Here is a 23,049-nt window from a genome sequence, read left to right on the forward strand (position 1 = left end):
TGACGCAACGTGCGTACACGTCATCGCGTCTGTGCGCTCCTTCATATGGAAAGCGACGAGATTCGCCCGTGAGACATCCAGAGCGCGCAGGAATCGGGATTTTACGTTTCTACACATCTGATGAGTAAACAAACCTGTGAGTTATATGAAAGAGGAGTCTGTCGATAAATAAATCCTCTGCTTTAATAATAGATGTTGTTTAGTGGTGATGTAGGGTCAGCTGAAGTTTGTTATTGTTTCCAGCACATCAATTCACCTAAGAATGAGTAATGACAATAATTCATGAGTCAAATGTATTTTATTCAGTTATACATCATATATAGTAGTTGAACTTCAATATAAACACTGATATAGATGCTTAAATTCTTTCATCATCTGTCTGTCTATCTATCTATCAGTTTGTCTATCTATCAGTCTATCTATCTATCTATCTATCTATCTATCTATCTATCTATCTATCTATCTGTCTGTCTGTCTGTCTGTCTGTCTGTCTGTCTGTCTGTCTGTCTGTCTGTCTGTCTATCTATCTATCTATCTATCTATCTATCCATCCATCCATCCATCCATCCATCCATCCATCCATCCATCCATCCATCCATCCATCCATCCATCCATCCATCCATCCATCCATCCATCCATCCATCCATCCATCCATCTTTGTCTGTCTCCAGTGACAGTGACAACATGAGCCAATAGTGTTTCTCTGCAGCCCTTAACATTTTTTCTTAATTTATTTTATACTTTCAGGTTTCCAGGTTTATGATGGAGGATCACATGCAGTGCACAATCTGCTTGGATTCGTTTAAGTTCCCTGTGACCATCCCGTGCGGTCACACCTTCTGCAAGGTCTGCATCTCCAAATTCTGGGAGGCCAAGGACAAAGACTTCCACTGCCCCGTTTGCAACAAAACCTTCGAAACGAGGCCTCAGCTGAATCGCAACGTGTCTCTGTCAGTGTTAACGGAGGTGGCCGCCACACACGGTCCGGCTAAGAGAGATGTGTGCACGGGAGCCTTCGTCCACACGGAGCCGGAGCAGATCTGTGAGCGACACCAGAAGCCTCTGGTCCTTTACTGCAGGAACGACGGCATGTGTGTTTGCTATGAGTGCATTGTGATCGAGTGTAAGGGGCATGATACGATTTTGGTGGAAGATGAACGGAATAATAGAGAGGTACAACAAACATGCACTACCATGATGTATAAATACTGTATAATTTAAATAGTATATCATCATTTTTTGCATTACAATAATGAAAATTGGGGGTGAAAATAATGCTTAATTTTCACTAATAAATGCTAATAATGGGAATGTCACCATGCTATATTTTCTTTATTCAAACTATGCTTTTTATTTCTTTCTTTAATTTTAGAGTGTGATATTTTGATATTCAGGTTTTGTGAGATTTAATCTCAAAGTGTTTGAACCTTATATATCAGATAACATGAATATTTTTGACATTTTTCTTTTGGTATGCAGGCTGGATTAAAGAGAAAGAGTGCGGAAATCAAGAAACTCCAGGAAGCCACTGAGAGAAACCGTCTGGAGCTCATGGAAAACATGGAAAAAGCAAAGGCAAGGCAACTTCTACCATCCACGACTTTATCCAAAAATAAAACTGTTCTCATTCTCATATCATCCCAAAACCAAATGATGGTGACAATTGAAAATTAGGTTGCATTTGTTGTTAAGATTAACTACATTAGTTAACATGAACTAACAATGAAAAATACTTCTAAGGACTTAATCTCAGTTAAAATTAATTTTAACAACTACTAATACTTTATTAAAACCAAAAGTTGTAACTGTTAATGTAATCTTATGGACCAGACATGAACTAACTTGAATGATCATGCTATATATAATGCATAATACATAAAAGTAATACATATTAATATAATATTAAATGTAGTAGACATCTCAAATAAGAACTAAAAAGCAACGTAAAAAAGTAGTTTATACAACGTATGCACTAAATTAAAGTCAATATTTGACAAAAATCTCACATTCTGCCACAACTCTCAAATCTTATTCACAGTTTTGCATTTTAAACACATGCAAGGACATGCAAGACTTGGTACTGTTTGGCATGATTAAATTAATTTTTTGATTTCAAAAATGTACATGCATTACAGTTTTTCTCAGTTGCTTTGGCACATTTATCGAATCATCCTTATAATTTGCAGAACAGAATGTTCATTTCTCGAAAATGGATTACCTGCAAAAGCCTCAAGCTCAAATACCTTAGTTCATCTCCCAAAATGCACGTATTTATGTCAATGAACATATCAGTGCCATCAGAAAGTCCTTGTGTCATTGTTCTCGAACAAGATAGTCAAAATGCTTAGCCATGTTGTCAGTATAACAGCGCACACTGTCAGCATTTTCAAATGTAAACTATGGCTATGGTTTTGTCTACGAAATGCTTGAATGATTGAGGAAAAGGTTGTTCTCCCAACGTTTGGCTGCACCTTTAGACCCACATAACCCAGTGTAAGGTCATAACTGAGAACGTAGTTCACAATCGTGGCCCTTATTTAATCAGAAACGTGCCTAAGTCATTTGCCTCTTCCTCTGTTTTGCCTCCCTATACCCTTCAACCACACATTCTTCCTCTTCTTCTTCCCAGCTGTTGACTCTGTTTGTTTCCATGTTGTTCTTCCATTATCAGAAATTGTAACTCTTGTGTTGTGATCGGTCTATATATGCTTTCCAGTTGAAGACTGATGACATGCATCTTTGTGCTGCTTTAGAGAACTGCTTGTGTCATTGGTTGATCTAATGCTTTACATTCCCCTGAATACATTAGTGAAATTCAAGATTCACCTACAAAATTCATCAATTCAGGACACATTTACAAAAGTCTAATAGAAATGTATAGATAATATACTTGACACATTATGATAACTATGCAACCATTTTGCATTTAATGACTTATGCGATGAACTAATGCCTAGATATTTTGAGGGGTAAGACAGAGAATCAAATAATACATTTTGAGCAACATGACATTAGCAATTGATAATGTAGGAAATGGCAGACAATTGTACATAATCAGTTGCATGAATGTACTAAAGCATTTGCATTTTGTTCAAAAGAATGAGAAACTGCTTTTATGGTGTGCAAAAGTGACTAGATGATGTGAAGGTTGAACAAGTAGTTTTGAAAATTTCAGTTCTGATTTAAGAAATGTGCCAAAGCGACTGAGAAAATGTAATATATATAAGAGAACAAACATAGATGAAGGATGCACGCTCATGGCATGTTGTTCTCCCTCTACTCAATCAGGTTTCACTACAGCAGACATCTCAGTGGGTGAATACCAAGTTCTCACAGCTGATAAAGGTGTTGGTAGAGAAGCAGGAAGTGACACAGCTGTTTCTGGATCAGCAGCAGGAAGTGACAGTATTGCAGGCTGAAGAGAGGCTGGCTGCGCTGGAGGAGAGAACGATCCAGCTTGTATCTCTGCAGGAGGAGATAAGCAGCATGTGTTCCCTCCCGCCATGCCAGCTCATCAAGGTTACAGCAAATGCTTATTTTATTTTATTTTATTTTATTTTATTTTATTTTATTTTATTTTATTTTATTTTATTTTATTTTATTTTATTTTATTTTATTTTATTTTATTTGAGAGATGGGACTCACAAAATAAAATAATACAATAATAACAAATAATTAAATTTTAGAAAAATTATAAATTGCCCCATTTGCTTTTCTATTGATGATACTAAGGTCATTTGGTTGTGGAAAATATTAATATTTATTATTTATCTATTTAAAGTTATTTTAAGACTTGTTTTACAATAATATTGCTTATTAATATTATATATATATATATATATATATATATATATATATATATATATATATATATATATATATATATATATATATATATATATATAAATAAATTATAATATATATTATTCTTGTATTATTTATTGGGTCACATTTTGTTTAGGGTCCAATTCTCACTATTAACTAACTATTAACTATGACTTTTGCCTCAATAAACTCCTAATTACTGCTTATTAATAGTTACTAAGGTAGTTGTTAAGTTTAGGTATTGGGTAGAATTATGGGATGTAGAATATGGTCGTGCAGAATAAGGCATTAATATGTGTTTTATCAGTACTAATGAATAGCTAATATTCTAGTAATATGCATACTAATAAGCAACTAGTTAATAGTGAGAATTGGATCCTAAACTAAAGTGTTACCATTGTTAATGGTTTTGACAGATGTGAATAGGTCTAACGTTGCATGTGTGCTTATGGAGCCCCTGTTTGTGTGCTCATGCAGGACTCCAGGTTCATAGAGGTCCCACGCTTCAGTGACGTTCCGGTGGATGTGCATGTAAGCGTACAGGAGAAGCTGACCCCTGCCACGGACGTCCTGTCCCGAGTGTCTAAGCTGGTGTGTGAGGATCTGGAAAGAGCCATACAGGTGTCCGGAGGACAGGATAAAGAAAGTGAGTCAGGTGCCGTAGAACGTCTTTTTAAAAGATGTAATATAAGTCTAAGGTGTCCCTGAATGTGTCTGTGAAATTTCAGCTCAAAATACCCCACAGATTTTTTTTTTTATTCATTTTTTTAACTGCCTATTTTGGGGCATCATTAAATATGCGTCGATTCAGGCTGCAGCCCCTTTAAATTCCCATGCTCTCCGCCCCTGGAGCTCGCGACAAAGTTCACACAGCTAATATAACCCTCAAAATGGATCTTTACAAATTATTCGTCTAATCGCGTAAGTATGGTATTTATTTGGATGTTAACATTTGATTCTGAATGAGTTTGAGGCTGTGCTCCATGGCTAAAGCTAACATTACACACTGTTGGAGAGATTTATAAAGAATGAAGTTGTGTTTATGAATTATACAGACTGCAAGTGTTTAAAAAATGAAAATAACGACAGTCTTGTCTCCATGAATACAGTAAGAAACGATGGTAACTTTAACCACATTTAACAGTACATTAGCAACATGCTAACGAAACATTAAGAAAGACAATTTACAAATATCACTAAAAATAGCATGATATCATGGATCATGTCAGTTATTATCGCTCCATCTGCCATTTTTCGCTATTGTTCTTGCTTGCTTACCTAGTCTGATGATTCAGCTGTGCACAGATCCAGACGTTAATACTGACTGCCCTTGTCTAATGCCTTGAACATGGGCTGGCATATGCAAATATTGGGGGCGTACATATTAATGATCCCGACTGTTACGTAACAGTCGGTGTTATGTTGAGATTCGCCTGTTCTTCTGAGGTCTTTTAAACAAATGAGATTTACACAAGTAGGAGGAAACAATGGAGTTTGAGACTCACTGTATGTCATTTCCATGTACTGAACTCTTGTTATTTAACTATGCCAAGGTAAATTAAATTTTTAATTCTAGGGCACCTTTAACATACTATTAGTTTTATTATTGTTTTTTTCTAAATCATCAGCATTACTTTTTCTTTGTCTTTCTCGTAGGTTCTCCTCAAGATAAGAGGCCAGTTTTGGCTGTCGTTCCCAGTCCTGCAACTCCATCATATCCAGCTGAGAGGGAGGGGCTAAACGCATGTATGCTCATATCATCTCATGCGTATGTTAGTACAGAGCGCAAAAAGTTTAATTCTCAGTCTCATATATTGCAATTCTTCTCTTCACCCAGACCGCTGCAACTTGACCTTTGACCCTCGTACAGCCAACGCTCACTTACGCCTTTCCCAGAGCAACAGGAGGGCGGAGCATATGACCTCTGGGCCCCGCCCCGTCCCGGCTGACGAGTCCCGCTTCGACCACACCTGGCAGGTGTTGTGTTTTCAGAGCTTCACTCGCGGGCAGCATTACTGGGAGCTGGAGGTGTCCAAACCGTGGGCCTACGTGGGTGTGACGTACCCAAACATCCCGCGCAAAGAGAAGGGCAAACGCTGCATGGTGGGGATGAACGAGCTGTCGTGGAGCCTCCAGCTGGACGAGCGGCAGCTGAGCGCGTGGCATGCCGGATGCAAGGAGTCCGTCGCGGCCCAGCTGCAGTTGAACGCGCAGCCGCTGCGCATCGGCATGCTTCTGGACTACGAGGCCGGTACGCTGACCTACTACGGCGAGGGACAGGTCCGGCTGCACGCCTTCCACTGCGCGTTTTCACAAGCCCTGCTCCCTGCCTGCTGGATTGGGGAGGGCGTCACTGTTACGCTCTGTGAACCGCGAGCCTGAACATTTGTACGCTGATTTGTCCTCAACAGGATGGTCCCGAGGAAATAGATGCATCCCTGCTGTAGCTGGACCTGATACGTGTTGCCTTTCTTCTCCATCATTCACTCCTCGTGTTTTTGAGCTGTGGTGAGATTTGATGAGCTCAGGATTTACTCTGGGATGGTGCTGTAAAAGCTCTGGTTAAATTGTGGAGAATTATACTTCACCTAAGTACATGAATGCAGATGCTTTCAGCTACACAGGCTTGATGTGTCAGTCATAAGTTACGATATTTCCTGAAATAATCAATGACAGTATTATATAAATATATGTATATATATTTATATATATATATATATATATATATATATATATATATATGTATATATATATATATATATATATGTATGTAAACACATACATATATATAGATATATGTATGTAAACACATACATATATTCCTCATAGTCCAGAAGCATGTGCATTATGTATACATATATATTATAACAATACATATGCATACTGCACAATATATAACACCGGCCAGATGTTTAGAATAATCAATATTTTTTAGTGTTTTGGAATGGCATTTGCTGCATCTATTTAATCAAAAACACCAAACACTACTAGTGTGAAATCTTACAATTTAAAATAACTGTTTTCTGTTTGCATATATTTCATACTCTGCGTATTAGAATGATTTATGAAGGATCATGTGACTCTGTAGACTGGAATAATGATGCTGAAAATTCAGCTTTGATCACAGGAATAAATTACAATTGAAAGTATATTACAATAGAATACAGCTCTTTTAAATTGTAACGATATTTCACAGTATTACTGTAAATCTGTTGACATCTGTGTTCACGTACTTCGTAAAGTGTGTTTCTGCCATATTGTTACTTGCGGCCAAATTATGGAACTTTTAAGAAGTGTTTAAGAGTTTGCATTTGAGGGCCAGATGTGCACTTTGTGTTTATGTTGTGTTCAAGAGACATCAAAATTGTTAGGCTATCTGCTGTACCGGCTCTAGTATATGATTCATATTTTTTAGTTTTTAAATATTGAGAATTAGATCTATTCACCTGCAGTCGCAGAGGACAAACATCTGTGTTGTGTTCATTTCCATGTTCAGTTTTTGTGTAGGGATTCTCGTAATAGTGATTTTTGTATTTGTACGTATTTCTACTGTATCAGTTTTAGTAGAATTTTGTTTATTTTTGCAGTTTAATTATGTTATGCTAATGATGTGTCCATCTTTCAGTCATTATCTCTTAACACTTAAGATACTGACATCTTAAATTATGAAATTAAATTTTATACTCTGATAGTCTAGTCATATGGTGCGTTCATGTCGGAAAGATCGTATTTACGAGCTGCACGCACAAGAACGGCACCACAATGTCGTAAATACGAGTGGGAAGTTAAGGATTTTCTTTAAAGTGTTAGTTCACCAAAAAATAAAAATTCTGTCATTAATTACTCATCCTCATGTCGTTCCACACCCGTAGGGCCTTAGTTCATCTTCAGAACACAAATTAAGGTAGTTTTGATAAAATCCGATGGCTCAGTGAGGCCTCCATTGACAGCAAGATAATTAACACTTTCAATGCCCAGAAAGCTAAAGACATATTTAAAACCGTTCATGTGACTACAGTGGTTCAACCTTATTGTTATGAAGTGACGAGAATACTTTTTGTGCACCAAAAAAACAAAAAACGACTTTATATCTAGTGATGGGCTATTTCAAAACACTGTTTCATGAAGCTTCGAAGCTTTACGGATCTTGTTTCTAATCAGTGGTTGGGAGCGTGTATCAAACTGCCAAAGTCACGCCCCCAGTGTTGAACCATTGAAATTTCTAAACACTTATGCCATAACGAAGCCTCATTTAAAATCAAGTGACTTTAGCAGTTTGATACACGCTCCGTTTTCGAAACAAAAGATTTGTAAATTTCAAAGCTTCATGAAGCGGTGTTTTAAAAAATTGCCCATCACTAGAAATTATTGAATAAATTTGTTATTTTGGATTATAAGATAACAATATAATATGTAAATAAAGTTTACAATGGCTTCATAAATTAAAAGCAAAACACACCCGATGCACATTCTTTGTTTTTTTATTTTCTAGAATTAGAAGTGCTTTATTTTTGTGTAATTAATTAAGAGAAGGTACATGGCCATTTCCGTCGAAAGTGACTTGTCTTGAACGCGCCTGTCGTCGTAAACACGACTCCCCACCTCGAAAATACGATCTTCCCTGGATTACTTGAACGCACCAATAAAGTCTAATGCTGCCTTCACGTGCTTTCGGAATTATCCTAAATACGAGTTTCCTTGGTAAAAGTTTCACAGAACGTCCTCCCATTTCGAAACCTGAATACGATGAGCTCATAATCACGACTTCAGAAGTGGGAATTATCAAATTTCCGATAGCACGTGATGGCAGCTTTATTTTCATCGCCATTGGCTGTGTTCAGAATAGAATACTTGCATACTGCACAGTATTTGTGCTAAATACTAAACACTATTATTTGTTATGCAACAGTAATGCTGCTTGGCTTGTTACTCATTTAATTTTGCAAGTTACCCCACAAGGTTACTTTGCATTTTTAATCTAATTTGTTCCAATTAGTTCAATCAAATGAGTCAGGAAGGACATATTAAAAACAAAGTTGATGGCGGCTGTTGTTTCCGGTTCACCACTTTTTAAATAACAGGTTGAGCACATTGCATTATGGGATGCAGTATCTTTTTCAGTGTGCTCTGTTGTATACTGTATTGCTATTCTGAACATAGCCATTCTATAAGGAGCCTTTGAATGCTTGAGCACAGTGTGCATTATGGGATCATAATTAAATGAACTCTTTCCTGTTAAAGCGTACTTGAGGTCTGAGCTGACTTTATGCACTAACAAGTAGAAGGTAGAGTCGTGCTTAATATTGAGAGACTGAAAGTGATTTACTTTGCACAAGCCATCTGAGCTGCATGAGTGAAGGGAAAACTGGAAAAGCACATCTTTTGGGAATAATGAAGTCATTCTGTATCGTCTGGTCCTGCTGTTCACAGGTTGATCTTTTACCGATTAATGTGAACTTTGTGTGCTTTTGAAACCCTGGACATTATGTACGTGAATAATGAGCACAAGAAGACATCCATAAAAGATTCTCAAATGAAATGCATCGTTCCACTTGTATACATGTTTACTTTAATAAAATACACTTCAAATAACAATACAGTCAAGACCATGCGTTAATTGTATAATTAAATAAATTAGGGAAAAGATGAATCAATAAACGCTGTCCAGGAGACTGAAGGTGCATGAAGGGTTAAAGTGCATCTTAAGTCAAACTGCTGCATGCTACAGAGAGACGCCAAGACAAGTACACACTGCTGCAGAAAACACGGTCTGAAACGAGCTTCATCAGAGTATACGGTGCAGTGAACAACATGTAGTGTTTGTGAAGGTGATTTTAGACACACTATGGTCAGTAAATGATTCCAAAAGAATCCAAAATGGAACTCGCAGTCGCGGCACGATAAAAGTTTTAGTCAAGCGATGCATTTGACAGAATGCGCAGTAGAGGGGCGTTCACATTGATTTGCAGTGACCGGAAGTGTTTCATTTATAAAGGCATTTGAGACGACTGCTTGAGTATTTGTTTAACAAGTGAGCAGCAACAACCAGTGAAGCTCATGTGATCTCGCATCTAATATAGTTGGATGCATCAGCCGGGCATGAACGATGACAGAAAGCGATGTTAATGTGAACGCCCAAGTGTTTTTGGGCCTTGTCCTGAACTCTTGTGCAACTAGCAAAATACTTTAATCATTCTCATTCTATCAATCTATACAAAATCAGTCATAAATAAATTTAGAAAAGCTCAATCATTTACTGTCGGATTTTCTTTACGGCTGGAAATCTTAACAGTAGGTCCCTCTCATTCACCAGTTATGAATTCATTAAAGTTGTGTCTCTCTCGTCCCTCTACATAGGCCAGGTCAGATTAATGCAGAGCATTCCACCCCCTACTGGAGCCCCCAGTCACTGCGTGCAGCTTCACGGGGAGTCTGTTCAAGTGGGCGTTAACTGTGGCGGGAGACGGTGAGAGGATGAAATGAAGGGTACGGAGAGAAAGGAGAGGATGTGCGCTCGCTGCAGACACGTCTACTGGTTCTTCTTGTCATCGGGTGGGGAGTAGGGTGGAGGTTTGTCCTTCAGAATAAAAACAAAACGGTATTCTCAAATTATTACCCAAGATAATATTTGTGTTGCTTTGATGCAGATCTACACTATGGACTGGAGTAACAGGTTGAATCTGGTTATACCACATATGGACTTTTGACATGTTTAACTTGGGTACATATGACCTTGGTTGGACCTGGTTATGTATGGCCTTTGTTAACAGTTTGAAGCTGATTATATATGGACTGTTAATGGAATAGACCAGATAAATTGGTTGGATTAGGTCATATATAAACGTTTACACATTTAACTTGGTTACATATGAACTTGATTAACAGGTTGAACCTGGTTATATGTGGACTTTGTTAACAGGATAAACTTTGTAAATTGGTTGGACCTGGTTATATATGGACTTAACACATTTAACTTGGTAACATATGAACTTTATTAACAGGTTGTACCTGGTTATATATGACCTGTTAAGAGGGTAGACTTGGTTAACAGATTGATCCTAGTTACATATGAACTTTGACGCATTTAACTTGGTTACATATGAACTTTAATGCATTTAACTTGGTTAAGTATGATCTCTGACGCATTTAACTTGGTTAAGTATGATCTCTGACGCATTTAACTTGGTTACATATGAACTTTAATGCATTTAACTTGGTTACATATGAACTTTAATGCATTTAACTTGGTTAAGTATGATCTCTGACGCATTTAACTTGGTTAAGTATGATCTCTGACGCATTTAACTTGGTTACATATGAACTTTAATGCATTTAACTTGGTTACATATGAACTTTAATGCATTTAACTTGGTTACATATGAACTTTAATGCATTTAACTTGGTTACATATGAACTTTAATGCATTTAACTTGGTTACATATGAACTTTAATGCATTTAACTTGGTTAAGTATGATCTCTGACGCATTTAACTTGGTTAAGTATGATCTCTGACGCATTTAACTTGGTTACGTATGATCTCTGACGCATTTAACTTGGTTAAGTATGATCTCTGACACATTTAACTTGGTTAAGTATGATCTCTGACGCATTTAACTTGGTTACGTATGAACTTTAATGCATTTAACATTTAACTTGGTAACATATGATCTCTGACGCATTTAACTTGGTTACATATGAACTTTAATGCATTTAACTTGGTTACATATGAACTTTAACGCATTTAACTTGGTTACATATGCACTTTAATGCATTTAACTTGGTTAAGTATGATCTCTGACGCATTTAACTTGGTTACATGTGCACTTTAATGCATTTAACTTGGTTAAGTATGATCTCTGACGCATTTAACTTGGTTACATATGAACTTTAATGCATTTAACTTGGTTACATATGAACTTTAATGCATTTAACTTGGTTACATATGAACTTTAATGCATTTAACTTGGTTACATATGAACTTTAATGCATTTAACTTGGTTACATATGAACTTTAACGCATTTACCTTGGTTACATATGCACTTTAATGCATTTAACTTGGTTAAGTATGATCTCTGACGCATTTAACTTGGTTAAGTATGATCTCTGACGCATTTAACTTGGTTACGTATGATCTCTGACGCATTTAACTTGGTTAAGTATGATCTCTGACACATTTAACTTGGTTAAGTATGATCTCTGACGCATTTAACTTGGTTACGTATGAACTTTAATGCATTTAACATTTAACTTGGTAACATATGATCTCTGACGCATTTAACTTGGTTACATATGAACTTTAATGCATTTAACTTGGTTACATATGAACTTTAACGCATTTAACTTGGTTACATATGCACTTTAATGCATTTAACTTGGTTAAGTATGATCTCTGACGCATTTAACTTGGTTACATGTGCACTTTAATGCATTTAACTTGGTTAAGTATGATCTCTGACGCATTTAACTTGGTTACATATGAACTTTAATGCATTTAACTTGGTTACATATGCACTTTAATGCATTTAACTTGGTTACATATGCACTTTAATGCATTTAACTTGGTTACATATGCACTTTAATGCATTTAACTTGGTTACATATGCACTTTAATGCATTTAACTTGGTTACATATGCACTTTAATGCATTTAACTTGGTTACATATGCACTTTAATGCATTTAACTTGGTTACATATGCACTTTAATGCATTTAACTTGGTTAAGTTTGATCTCTGACGCATTTAACTTGGTTACATATGAACTTTAATGCATTTAACATTTAACATTTAACTTGGTAACGTATGATCTCTGGCGCATTTAACTTGGTTACATATGAACTTTAACGCATTTAACTCGGTTACATATGAACATTAATGCATTTAACTTGGTTACATATGAACTTTAATGCATTTAACTTGGATAAGTATCATCTCTGACGCATTTAACTTGGTTACGTATGAACTTTAATGCATTTAACATTTAACTTGGTAACGTATGATCTCTGACGCATTTAACTTGGTTACATATGAACTTTGACGCATTTAACTTTGTTACGTATGAACTTTGACGTATTTAACTTGGTTACATATTAACTTTGACGCATTTAACTTGGTTACATATTAACTTTGACGTATTTAACTTGGTTACATATTAACTTTGACGCATTTAACTTGGTTACATATTAACTTTGACGCATTTAACTTGGTTACATATTAACTTTGACGCATTTAACTTGGTTACATATGAACTTTAATGCATTTAACTTGGTTACATTTGAACTTTATTATACATGAACAGGTTGAACCTGGTTATATATGACCTGGTAACAGGATAGACTTGGTTAACAGATTGAACCTAGTTATATATGAACTTTAAACATATTTAACTTGCTTACATATGAACTTTATTATATATGAACTTGGTTAAACGATTGAACCTGGTTATATATGACCTTTGTTAACAGGATAGACTTGGTATACTGGTTGAGCCTAGTTATTTATGGACTTTAACACATTTAACTTGGTTGCATATGAACTTTATTAACAGGTTGGTTAACAGGCTAAACCTGGTTATATATGGACTTTGTTAACAGGATAGATTTGGTTGATTGGTTGGACCAAGTTATATAAGGACTTTAACACATTTAACTTGGTTGGTTACATGTGAACTTTATTAAAAGGTGAGTTAACAGGTTGGACCTGGTTATATGTGGACTTTGTTAACAGGATAGACTTAGTTAAGAGGTCAGACCTTGTCATATATGGACTTTAACACATTTAACTTGGTTGCATATGAACTGTTAACAGGTTAGTGAACTCACCTCTGGCAGGTAGACCCGCATCGGAGTAAAAGTAGTCGGCGTGGAACTCGCTGCAGCTTCGGCTGCTTTTGCTTCCGCTAGAACAATAAATACAGCCATTTTAATGGAAATTAATTATGAATAAATGAACAAGAAGTCTGTCAGAGTTAATCAGTAAAACAGTAGTGACATCTTCAACAGTACAGTTACAGTTCTGGCTCATACCTGCAGGGGTTCTGGGCAGGTCTGGGTCGAGAGGAGCTTGGTCCATTGGAGCTGTATATGGGGGAGGTGGCATGTAGGCTGCTGGTCCATCAAACCAGGACCCACCTACAGAACCCAAATGATGAGCAGATAGTTTAAAGTTTGCTCAGCACTATTTAGCAGTGTATCTGCATGAATAGATATGTTATTACCTGGAGGCGGAGGTCCAGGATAGACATATCCAGGAGGAGGAGGTCCGGAATACATGCCGTTAGCAGGAGGAGGTGGAGGATAGGCGTACGCCCCGTTCGCCATGTAAGGACAGCCGAAATTTCCAGTCACTGGTTGCCCTCTGGATGCTGAAATGAATGAGAGAGAGAGACTGAAGGTAATGCTTCCACATCAAATCAACTGTTTGATGGTAAAACAAGTGTCTTTTTAAAACTGTTAAAATGTCCAAAACAAACGTACCCTGTGCTGCCACCTGTAGCATGTACTGTCCAAACTCAATTGCTCCTCCAGCAGTAAAGATCAACTTGAAGGTTGCAGAACCTTCCCAGCCACCTGGAACAGTGATGGAAACACACTTTTAGGGTTGGATATCGAGATTGCATTGGATTCGATAAGACACATGCATTTCAAATCCTCTTTTAGATTCCTTTGTGTGCATTTTAATATGATTTTAAACCATTCAAGCGCAAGAAGACCCTGTGCTGCACACAAATCCAAAACACACCGATTTTAATGTGATTTTAAACCATTCCAGCGCTGTGCATCCAAAAAAGACATGCGCAAAGAAATCTGCCTCTCATACCGTTACTGAACTCTGCTCACTCTTCCACCTCTTTTTACACTTAAACAGACAAATACACACAAAAAAATTTCAAAATATCCTCGTAAACACAGTCGGTTATGCCTTAAATAATTAAACGTGAACAGTTGACAAAGAAAACGCATATGTAACAGTATATTGGATCCGTGCAGCTATTAAAGTGACAGCAGCCTAATATTCCTGCTGTCGTCTCTATAATAACATTAAATAAAGAGAAAATTCACTCACTGATCTTGACTGAATAACTTTTGTAACTCTATGAATAAAATATACATTACAAATAAAATGCAGTGATATTTTACATTTGATTAGTTTCTGTACCTGAATACCTGAAAATCTTAAATCACTTTATTTCAATCATTTATTATGTATTTATTTGTGCAATTACTAATTTGTTTATTTGTTCTTTTTTTAATTGCTGAATGTTTACTTGTCTTTAATAATGCTTGAAATGTATATTTGTTACGCTAGATGTTTTTGCTACGGTATTTTTAAACCAGTCAAAAGTTCCTTGTTTAAGTGTTTAGCCTGTTGATTTTTGTTTATGGTATTCAGCTGAACCTGGAAGACCAGGACTCTTCATATACTTTCTTTCAAGGGTCAGATTATCCAAATGAAAACTCAAGAAGAGTCTTGATTCAGATCTGAACCAAATTGATTTTGGGCCAGATCTGGCTGAGCTTTGGAAGAGATTTTGGCCCACATACCATGTGGAATTACAGCCTAAGTTTGGCCCAAGTACCGTTTGCCGAAAGTCAACCAGATCAATGCAGGAAGCAAACCAAAACTCGCCCTTAACTTCACAATGTCCCAAGAAATCAGCCATAACTGGCTCACAACAGCGCTGTAATCCCCAGATGTCAAGCAGACAAGAGCCAAGCTGCCACCACCTTTAGCCCAGAACCAGACCAGAAGCTCCAAAAAACAGCTAACTGGGCCAGTATTATGCCAGCGTCACCAAAACTGAACCAGAAATTACCCTTATATAATATTTATATATTGTGCAAGGTATAATAAAAGAATGAAACTACACAAATGCAAAGAATAATGTTTTATTGATGCAGAGATACTCTTTTTTTGAAGTTTAAAGGACAATTCACACTGCACACTGTTACCTCTATGGCTGTCTGTCGGAGCTTGTTTTCTTCGATTAAACATGCTGAATCAGAATTAGAAGATCTAAGAATCTGGTGACTGTCGGCATTGGCGTATTTATTTATAGTTTTCAGTTTTAGACTTTTTATTCCCTCTTTGCTCACTCTGTCCTCACAGCAGCAGTATTATACTTAGGTTCGGTGTTCTTACCTCCAGGCTCGGCGCTGATTGTGCCTTTGATGTAGTTTGCACCAAGTACTGGCTGTTTCACCTCACAGCCCTTTATAAGATAAAAGGGCATCATGAAAGACTGCAGCGGGTCCTTCCCTTTAGTCACGAAGATCATCTAAAGACCCAAACACATGAGCAGTTAAAATAGTCAACATAGTGTGGAGAACTGAGGTTATTTACAAACCATTGAGACTAAATATCAGATGCATCCTACAGCCAATCAGAAGACAGTAAAGGCCAATCTACTCCATAATGGATTGTTCAGGTTTGGGGTTTACCGTATTAAAAAATATAACATTAATTGCTCGGTCCTTATCATTATTAAAAAACAACATGATGGTCTCTAAACTCTTTTTCTTGCATCACCTACCCTGTAAGGAGTCAGGTAGACGCTTCCCTTCTTGCTTTTTCTGAAGGGTTCTGGCAAGCGTTCTGTGTCACTGAACACCAGCTCCACATTCTCATATGACATCAAGACACTGTAGGAAAACATACTCTGTTTAATACAGTCAGCGCTTTCTGTGCCAACATAATCAAAGCAAGCTTTGTCATCGCCGATACACTGTAAAAAAGGATTTTTCAGTCTTTACCATTTCACGTTTAATTCAGTGTGTTGCTTGGCTTTTCTTTGTAATTATTTGTGAAATTTAATCAGTTGTTTTAAAGTAAATCTATACACCTATTTTTTTTTTTCTCAGTGTAAGGATCAAAGAATAAAAAGTTGTTTTTAACCACATTCAGTGGCTCTGCTACAGTATGATTTAAGGTTTTAATTAAATCCAAATTGCTTGTCCTTGACTTTTGTTTATAGTTTTCAAGAATACCAGCATCAAATACTAGTGTTAAAATAATTAATTAGAAATAATAATATATACAGATATATAAAAAATACATTTTAAATATTACATGTATATTTAATATTACATATTAAAAATATAAATCTTTTTTTTTAATTAAAATAATAATATTAGTCAATTATTAGAGTGGAAATGATTTAGGAAACAGTTTAAGATTTATTTAAGAGTAATGGATACATTTATTTTAAGAGTAATGAAGAAATAAGGTAATGTAGACGAAATTTAAAAAAAAAAAAAAATGAAAAGCTGGGAAAAAGATGGGATCTAGTATGTTTGGGTACTTATATAGTATTTTTATTGATGTTAGAGATGTGATGTCATTCCTGAGGTCAGCAATCTTAAGAGAAATTAAGACATTTATTTTAGGAGTAATGAAGAAATAACAATGTAGAAGAAATGCAAATAAATAAATAAAATAACAAATAAATTAAAAGCTTAATTAAAAGACCGTATCAGACGGTATCAACTATATTTGGATACTTGTATAATATGTTTATTGATATGTAAGAGATATGATGTCATTCCTGAGGTCTTTATCAGTTGTGTAATAAGATCAAGCTAGTGTAAGAACATGTCATTTCTTTTAGAAGAAGGTTAAGAAGATTATTGTTGAACTACCGAGACTACACACAGCAGAAATACTAATCCTACTACGGCGAGGGTTTAGCTCATTAATATTAATTACGTAACGTAGCATTCGACCTGTACGCCTATCTGTGATTGGCTGAAAGGCAAGCGAACGTCACTGAACGCAACAGGAAGGTTTCCAAGCAACTTGAGCATGACTAAATTAATATTCATAGACTCAAGCTTCGCCATAGTAGGATTTTCGAAAGCTGCGCAAGATCTCTGTTTTTAAAAGATAGCAATTTATCTGACTGAATATGGATTACATTTTTACTGTGTAAACATAATGTTGCATAAAATAAATACACAAACCCCAGACAATCTATTACAAACTGAACAGAATGGGTGTGATCTAACGGTTATCCAACACATGACACTGTACTATTCATATTATTATGAGTACAAAAACACATAACATACAATATTTAATTCAATACGGTCGTTTTGGACAAATCCGTGAAATACAACAAACCAGATAAATAATAACGCAACAATAATCACTGAGTTTGATTGTACCTTTCGCTGTTGTTGATGATAACACCTCCTGATTCAGAGTGATTGCTGTTGAGGGCCATGTTTGATGTCTGTCTGTTATTGAGTAAAATTAACACTCAACATTGATTCTACGAGCGCAGCTCAATGATCCACCTGCACTTCCGCCCTAAGACACGCCCCCGGTGACATCACGGCTCTGGTTTTAGACGTTTCCCGAACCTTCTCAAATAAACAGTTTGGTTTAACTTAATCAAACAACGATAATTTTGTAATCTTTTAATACTGCTTGCCTAGATAGATAGATAAGAATTGTAATAGGGCTATATATAATAATTAGAATGTAAGTATTAATATATAAAATATATTAATCCCTCAAATATTTATTCTATTTTTTTATGAAATACACTCGTTAAATACCAAAATAATTAAACTTATAAGAAAACAATCATCATCACTAAGGTTTATTTTGTAAATGACACAAACCCAGTGCTGAGGTAAAACGACGTAAATCATCGGGACAATATTCATATGTCTATATAGGCCAAATATATTTATTTAAAACTTGATTCAGCGTCATTGCTTTTTTTAAAATAAATAATAAATGATTCTCACGCAGCACCCCTCTGTAAAATATAGTATCTTCTGCTTCCCAAGATAGTGTTCTGAAACAGACGCCATTGTGGATCTTGTGCAGGGGGGTATTATACATACGCCCGTACGTTTACTGTGAGCCAAGATGGCCGATAAGACTCCTTAGTTTCCTAACATGTGGATAACACAAAACGTCACTCTGCGTGGACTCGTGTCTGTTTCCTGCGTGCTGTAGTGGAGCAGCATGGCTTCATCTGCGAAGCGGCGAGCTATTGAAACGGGTCAAATCCCCCAAGATAGCAATGAAAGCTCGGATGAGGGTCTCGAAGACTCTGGGGACGAGGGCAGTGAAAATTCAGAAGAAGAAATAAACGAGGTAAGTAGCCATTTTAACTGTTATTGCAGCCAATAAATATCGTGATGAGCAGGCCAGACTGGCTATGCGTTTAAACACGCTGTTTTCAGAGGAAAATATGCATTTTGATTTGTGTTTAGGAGGTTATCGTGGACTTTGAAGCACACACGATATCAGACAACGACTTTCATGGCATTAAAACTCTTCTGCAACAGGTACAGAGACATCTGTGTTTGTATTGCACTGAATTTATAGATATCATTTACATTGCACAGTTTGAACGTAGACAGAGATTAAAAATGGCTATGGATATGTATACATTATACACATATATGCATGTTTTTGTTTTTCCAGCTGTTCCTGAAGTCTCACGTGAACACCTCTGATCTCACTGACATCATCATCCAGCAGAATCACATTGGCAGCGTCATCAGGGTGAGACTCATTTAAATAATAGTAGAATTTCTTGTTATTTACACAAATTCATTTTTAACTTTACTGTTAACTACTGTATATTTCATTAACAGATTTACAGTAATTTTATGGGCATTCATTGTAATCAGGAAGCTATTTTTAAAGAGAAAAATATTAAAAAGTAGTACAACAGTACAGTGCTATAGTGAGTAGTAAAAAATGTAATATACTAATTGTATATTTGCATATTCATAATATAATGTTTTTACAGTATAAACGGGGTCTTTATACATTAATATATATTGCTGATCATGTCGGATGATCATATTTGGGGGTCCAAGATGCCAAGAAAATCCCTCCCTTCAGATGCAATAACCATAATAATACTTATAATATTCATTAAATGTATTGATGAACATCTGGATGAATAGTGGATGTGTCCTTATTATCCTTAATGATCATATTATCATGTTTTTGAACATTTTCGGTGTGTTTTGCTCCAGCAAGCTGAGGTACCGGAGGACAGTGATGACGAGGGCGACCCGGATGAGGTGTTTGGATTCATCAGCATGGTGAACCTCACAGAGAGACAGGTGAGAGATTCATTAACACTAATAATGCTAACATGAATAATTAATTTGGGGATCTGGAATGATCCTGCATTATCAAAGCTGTTTGTGTTCCTGTCTTATGGCAGTTTGTCTTGTGTGTGTGTTGAACAGGGTGTGGAGTGTCTGGAGAAGCTGAAGGACATGATTATGGAGCAGTGTGTGAATTCCAGCTCCCCAGATGTTCAGGAGAGGTTTGAGCAGCTTCTGTCGGGAAGCGGACACTCAGTCGGGCTGCTGCTGAGCGAGAGATTCGTTAACGTCCCGCCACAGATCGCCCTACCAATGCACAAACAACTCCAGTAAGTGTTCAGTAGATCTGACCAGCAGAGGGAGTGTGTGAATCTGAAAATAATGCAGATGTGTGTTACAAATACAGCATGAAATAGTGTTAAAAAATGGTAAAAAGGTGATCGAGAGGAAAAATATTGTTATAAAAAAATGTGATGTGCTTAATCAGTCTAACAAATTATATTTTATATATCAAAATGTCACCAAGCAGGTATCATTTTATACTTTTTTTTCGGATATTACCATTCATGTAGTGTGTAATATTGGCTGTTTGTGAATGTAAAAGGTCTGAAAAGTGCAGATAAATGGAGTTACTGACAGACGGAAGCGATTCTGAACTGCCTGAAACATGCATATAATTCCAGTCTTCCTGCACAAACCTATGTAGGTGTGTTACGAATTCGCATAATGCCAGCCTATGGTCTTCATTGGCTGCCGGAGAACAACATCTACTTTGCCCCGCCCTCAAACACTGTAGTTATAGCTACGGTTGCAAAATTCCGGGAATTTTCAAAGCTGGAAACTTTACAAGGGAATTAATGGGAATAAATGGAATTTGCAAAATTGCAGGTTAGCCTATAACAGGGTAATTAAATGTAGTTGAAAAAAATATGAATATACATTAAAATATAATTTATTTCTGTGATCAAAGCTGAATTTTCAGCATCATTACTCCAGTCTTCAGTGTCACATGATCCTTCAAAAGTCATTCTAATATGTTAATTTGATACTCAATTATCAATGTTGGAAACAGTAATATTTTTTTATAACCTGTGATACTTTTTTTCAGGATTCTTTGAGGAATAAAAATTTAAAGAACAGCATTTATTAAAATATAAATCTTCTGTAACAATATACACTACCCTTCAAAATTTTGGGGTCAGTCATTTTTTTTTTTTAAGAAATTAATACTTTTATTCAGCAAGGATGTGTGAAATTGATAAAAAGTGATATTAAAGTGATATTGTTAGAACAGATTTCTATTTTGAATAAATGCTGTTCTTTTGAACTTTTATTAATCAGTGAATCATGAAAAAAATATCACAGGTTCCAAAAAGATATTCAGCAGCACAACTGTTTCCAACATTGATAATAACTGAATATCAAATCAGCATATTAGAATGATTTCTAAAGGATTATGTGACACTGAAATAAATAACACATAACAATTGCTGTAATAAAAATATATTTATTTTACATATTTACTAAATTAGAAATGAATGTGAAAAAGAAATCTGTTATTTCATGTTATGACCAAAAAATAGTTTATATTTGTGTTTGTATATGATACATTTTATAGAAATATTATAAATTCATATAAATTCCCCAAAATTTCCAATTAATTCCCATAAATTCCCGTTAAGTTTCCAAATTGGAATATTTCAAAAAATTCCCCAGGTTAAGTTCCTGTGGAAAGTTTCCGTAAATTTACCGGAAACTTTCCTCCCTTTTGCAACCCATGTCATAGCTGAGACTGGAAGAGATTGGTTTGTGTTGTTCATGTTAGGAAGACACTGTTTTCTGCTGCCAAAGAAAATCCACTTTCGCTTCCAAAGGATGAGATTCATGCGGTAAAATCGTCGCCATCATTACTGTTCGTATCACTGTGTATCAAGTGCTGAGGAAGAGCTGAAATTCAGATATGGTAATGAGCGTTTGGTTTCCGACATGCACTGTAAGTGGTCGACCAATCACAGCTGGGCTATCTGACCAATCACAGGCTCACAGGCTCTTGGAAAGGAGGGGTTTAGAAAGACCAGATCTTCAATCAAAATGTTTCAGGCACTGAGGGGAAAAAAGCTGATGCTGCAATGTATATTATGAGAAAATTAAAGTGTTTTTTTACCTTGGATGCATGTACATCTATTGCAGGAGACTCCAAAACAAGATTAGATACCTTTTAAAATAGCATTAGTGGCACTTTAATCACCATCCACACTTTTTCTGTCATCCTACTAGATGCACGAAAATCCGTCACTGTTACTCAACTGCTACTTTCATGACACTCATGTCGTGTCAGGCTGATGTTATTGACTGCGAGTCAACAGCGGGCGGCACTAATGCCATCACGTGGCTTTATAAGGATCTTATGTAACAGTGTCCCTTATGTGGGTCAAAAGTAGATAAGCCAAATTACATTCCCAAAATCCCTGTATACATCTGGAAATATTGAAGTGAACTGTGACCAATGTGTCCAAGGATATACGGTGAAATTATTCAGATCTCGTGTTGCTAGAACATTTAAGATCTACTTGACAGATCTAGTTGGAGGTGGATCTGATTTGAGAAGTCATATTGACAATAATGCTGTTTGGTTTTACAGGAAGGAAATGGCCGAAGCACAGAGGACCAATAAACCCAGCGGTAAATGCCAGTTCTGCCTGATGATCAGTAAAACCTGTAAACCAGCCAAGAAGAGCATATCTGGTCAAGCTCAACCCAAAGAAGAGCTCCGGTTTGTGAACGACGAGGAGGAGTTCTTCTATGAGGTAGTCATAATTGATGTTTGCTTTATTAATACGCATTCTTGGTTTTATTGTGAATTCTTCAGAAAACATTTAATATAGTCTTGGCTCAACCTTAAACAGTTTCTTTTTTTTCCACAGCAAGCCACGCTGAAGTTCAGCTACTCCGTTCAGGAAGAGGCTGATTCTTGTGCGACAGGAAAGTGGTCGTATGACGACGTGCCGATGAAACCGTTCCGCACCGTGATGGTGATCCCGATGGATAGGATGGGAACAATCATTGCTAAAATGACTGAATATCTGAGCGTGTGAACTGAACTCTGCTCTTCTTGTGGTTTATTTTTAAACATTGTTCAGAAA

General features: G+C 36.3%; 3 protein-coding genes across 3 annotated transcripts; 2 read left to right on the plus strand and 1 right to left on the minus strand.

The window, feature by feature from the left end:
• The first annotated feature begins 24 nt into the window (after positions 1-24).
• On the plus strand, positions 25-6,563 carry trim65 (tripartite motif containing 65). The gene is made up of 7 exons (XM_067369550.1): positions 25-136; positions 748-1,173; positions 1,480-1,575; positions 3,289-3,519; positions 4,303-4,471; positions 5,482-5,571; positions 5,663-6,563. Exons 2-7 carry the CDS (start codon positions 760-762, stop codon positions 6,205-6,207), a joined length of 1,545 nt encoding a protein of 514 aa, XP_067225651.1. The 5' UTR covers positions 25-136; positions 748-759; the 3' UTR covers positions 6,208-6,563.
• A 41-nt stretch (positions 6,564-6,604) lies between these two features.
• wbp2 (WW domain binding protein 2) lies at positions 6,605-18,130 on the minus strand. Its single transcript, XM_067369551.1, has 8 exons — positions 17,987-18,130; positions 16,357-16,465; positions 15,966-16,101; positions 14,300-14,392; positions 14,041-14,187; positions 13,850-13,954; positions 13,646-13,722; positions 6,605-10,402 (listed from the first exon to the last, which is right to left on the minus strand). The coding sequence occupies exons 1-8, from the start codon at positions 18,043-18,045 to the stop codon at positions 10,355-10,357; spliced, it is 774 nt and encodes a 257-aa protein (XP_067225652.1). The 5' UTR covers positions 18,046-18,130; the 3' UTR covers positions 6,605-10,354.
• Positions 18,131-18,770: 640 nt separating this feature from the next.
• On the plus strand, positions 18,771-23,004 carry bccip (BRCA2 and CDKN1A interacting protein). Its single transcript, XM_067369746.1, has 7 exons — positions 18,771-18,932; positions 19,052-19,126; positions 19,266-19,346; positions 19,829-19,918; positions 20,048-20,235; positions 22,548-22,713; positions 22,831-23,004. Exons 1-7 carry the CDS (start codon positions 18,801-18,803, stop codon positions 22,999-23,001), a joined length of 903 nt encoding a protein of 300 aa, XP_067225847.1. The 5' UTR covers positions 18,771-18,800; the 3' UTR covers positions 23,002-23,004.
• Positions 23,005-23,049: the final 45 nt, after the last annotated feature.

The sequence above is a fragment of the Chanodichthys erythropterus genome, chromosome 19 (assembly GCF_024489055.1).
Source record: "Chanodichthys erythropterus isolate Z2021 chromosome 19, ASM2448905v1, whole genome shotgun sequence".
In the NCBI taxonomy this organism is placed as follows: domain Eukaryota; kingdom Metazoa; phylum Chordata; class Actinopteri; order Cypriniformes; family Xenocyprididae; genus Chanodichthys; species Chanodichthys erythropterus.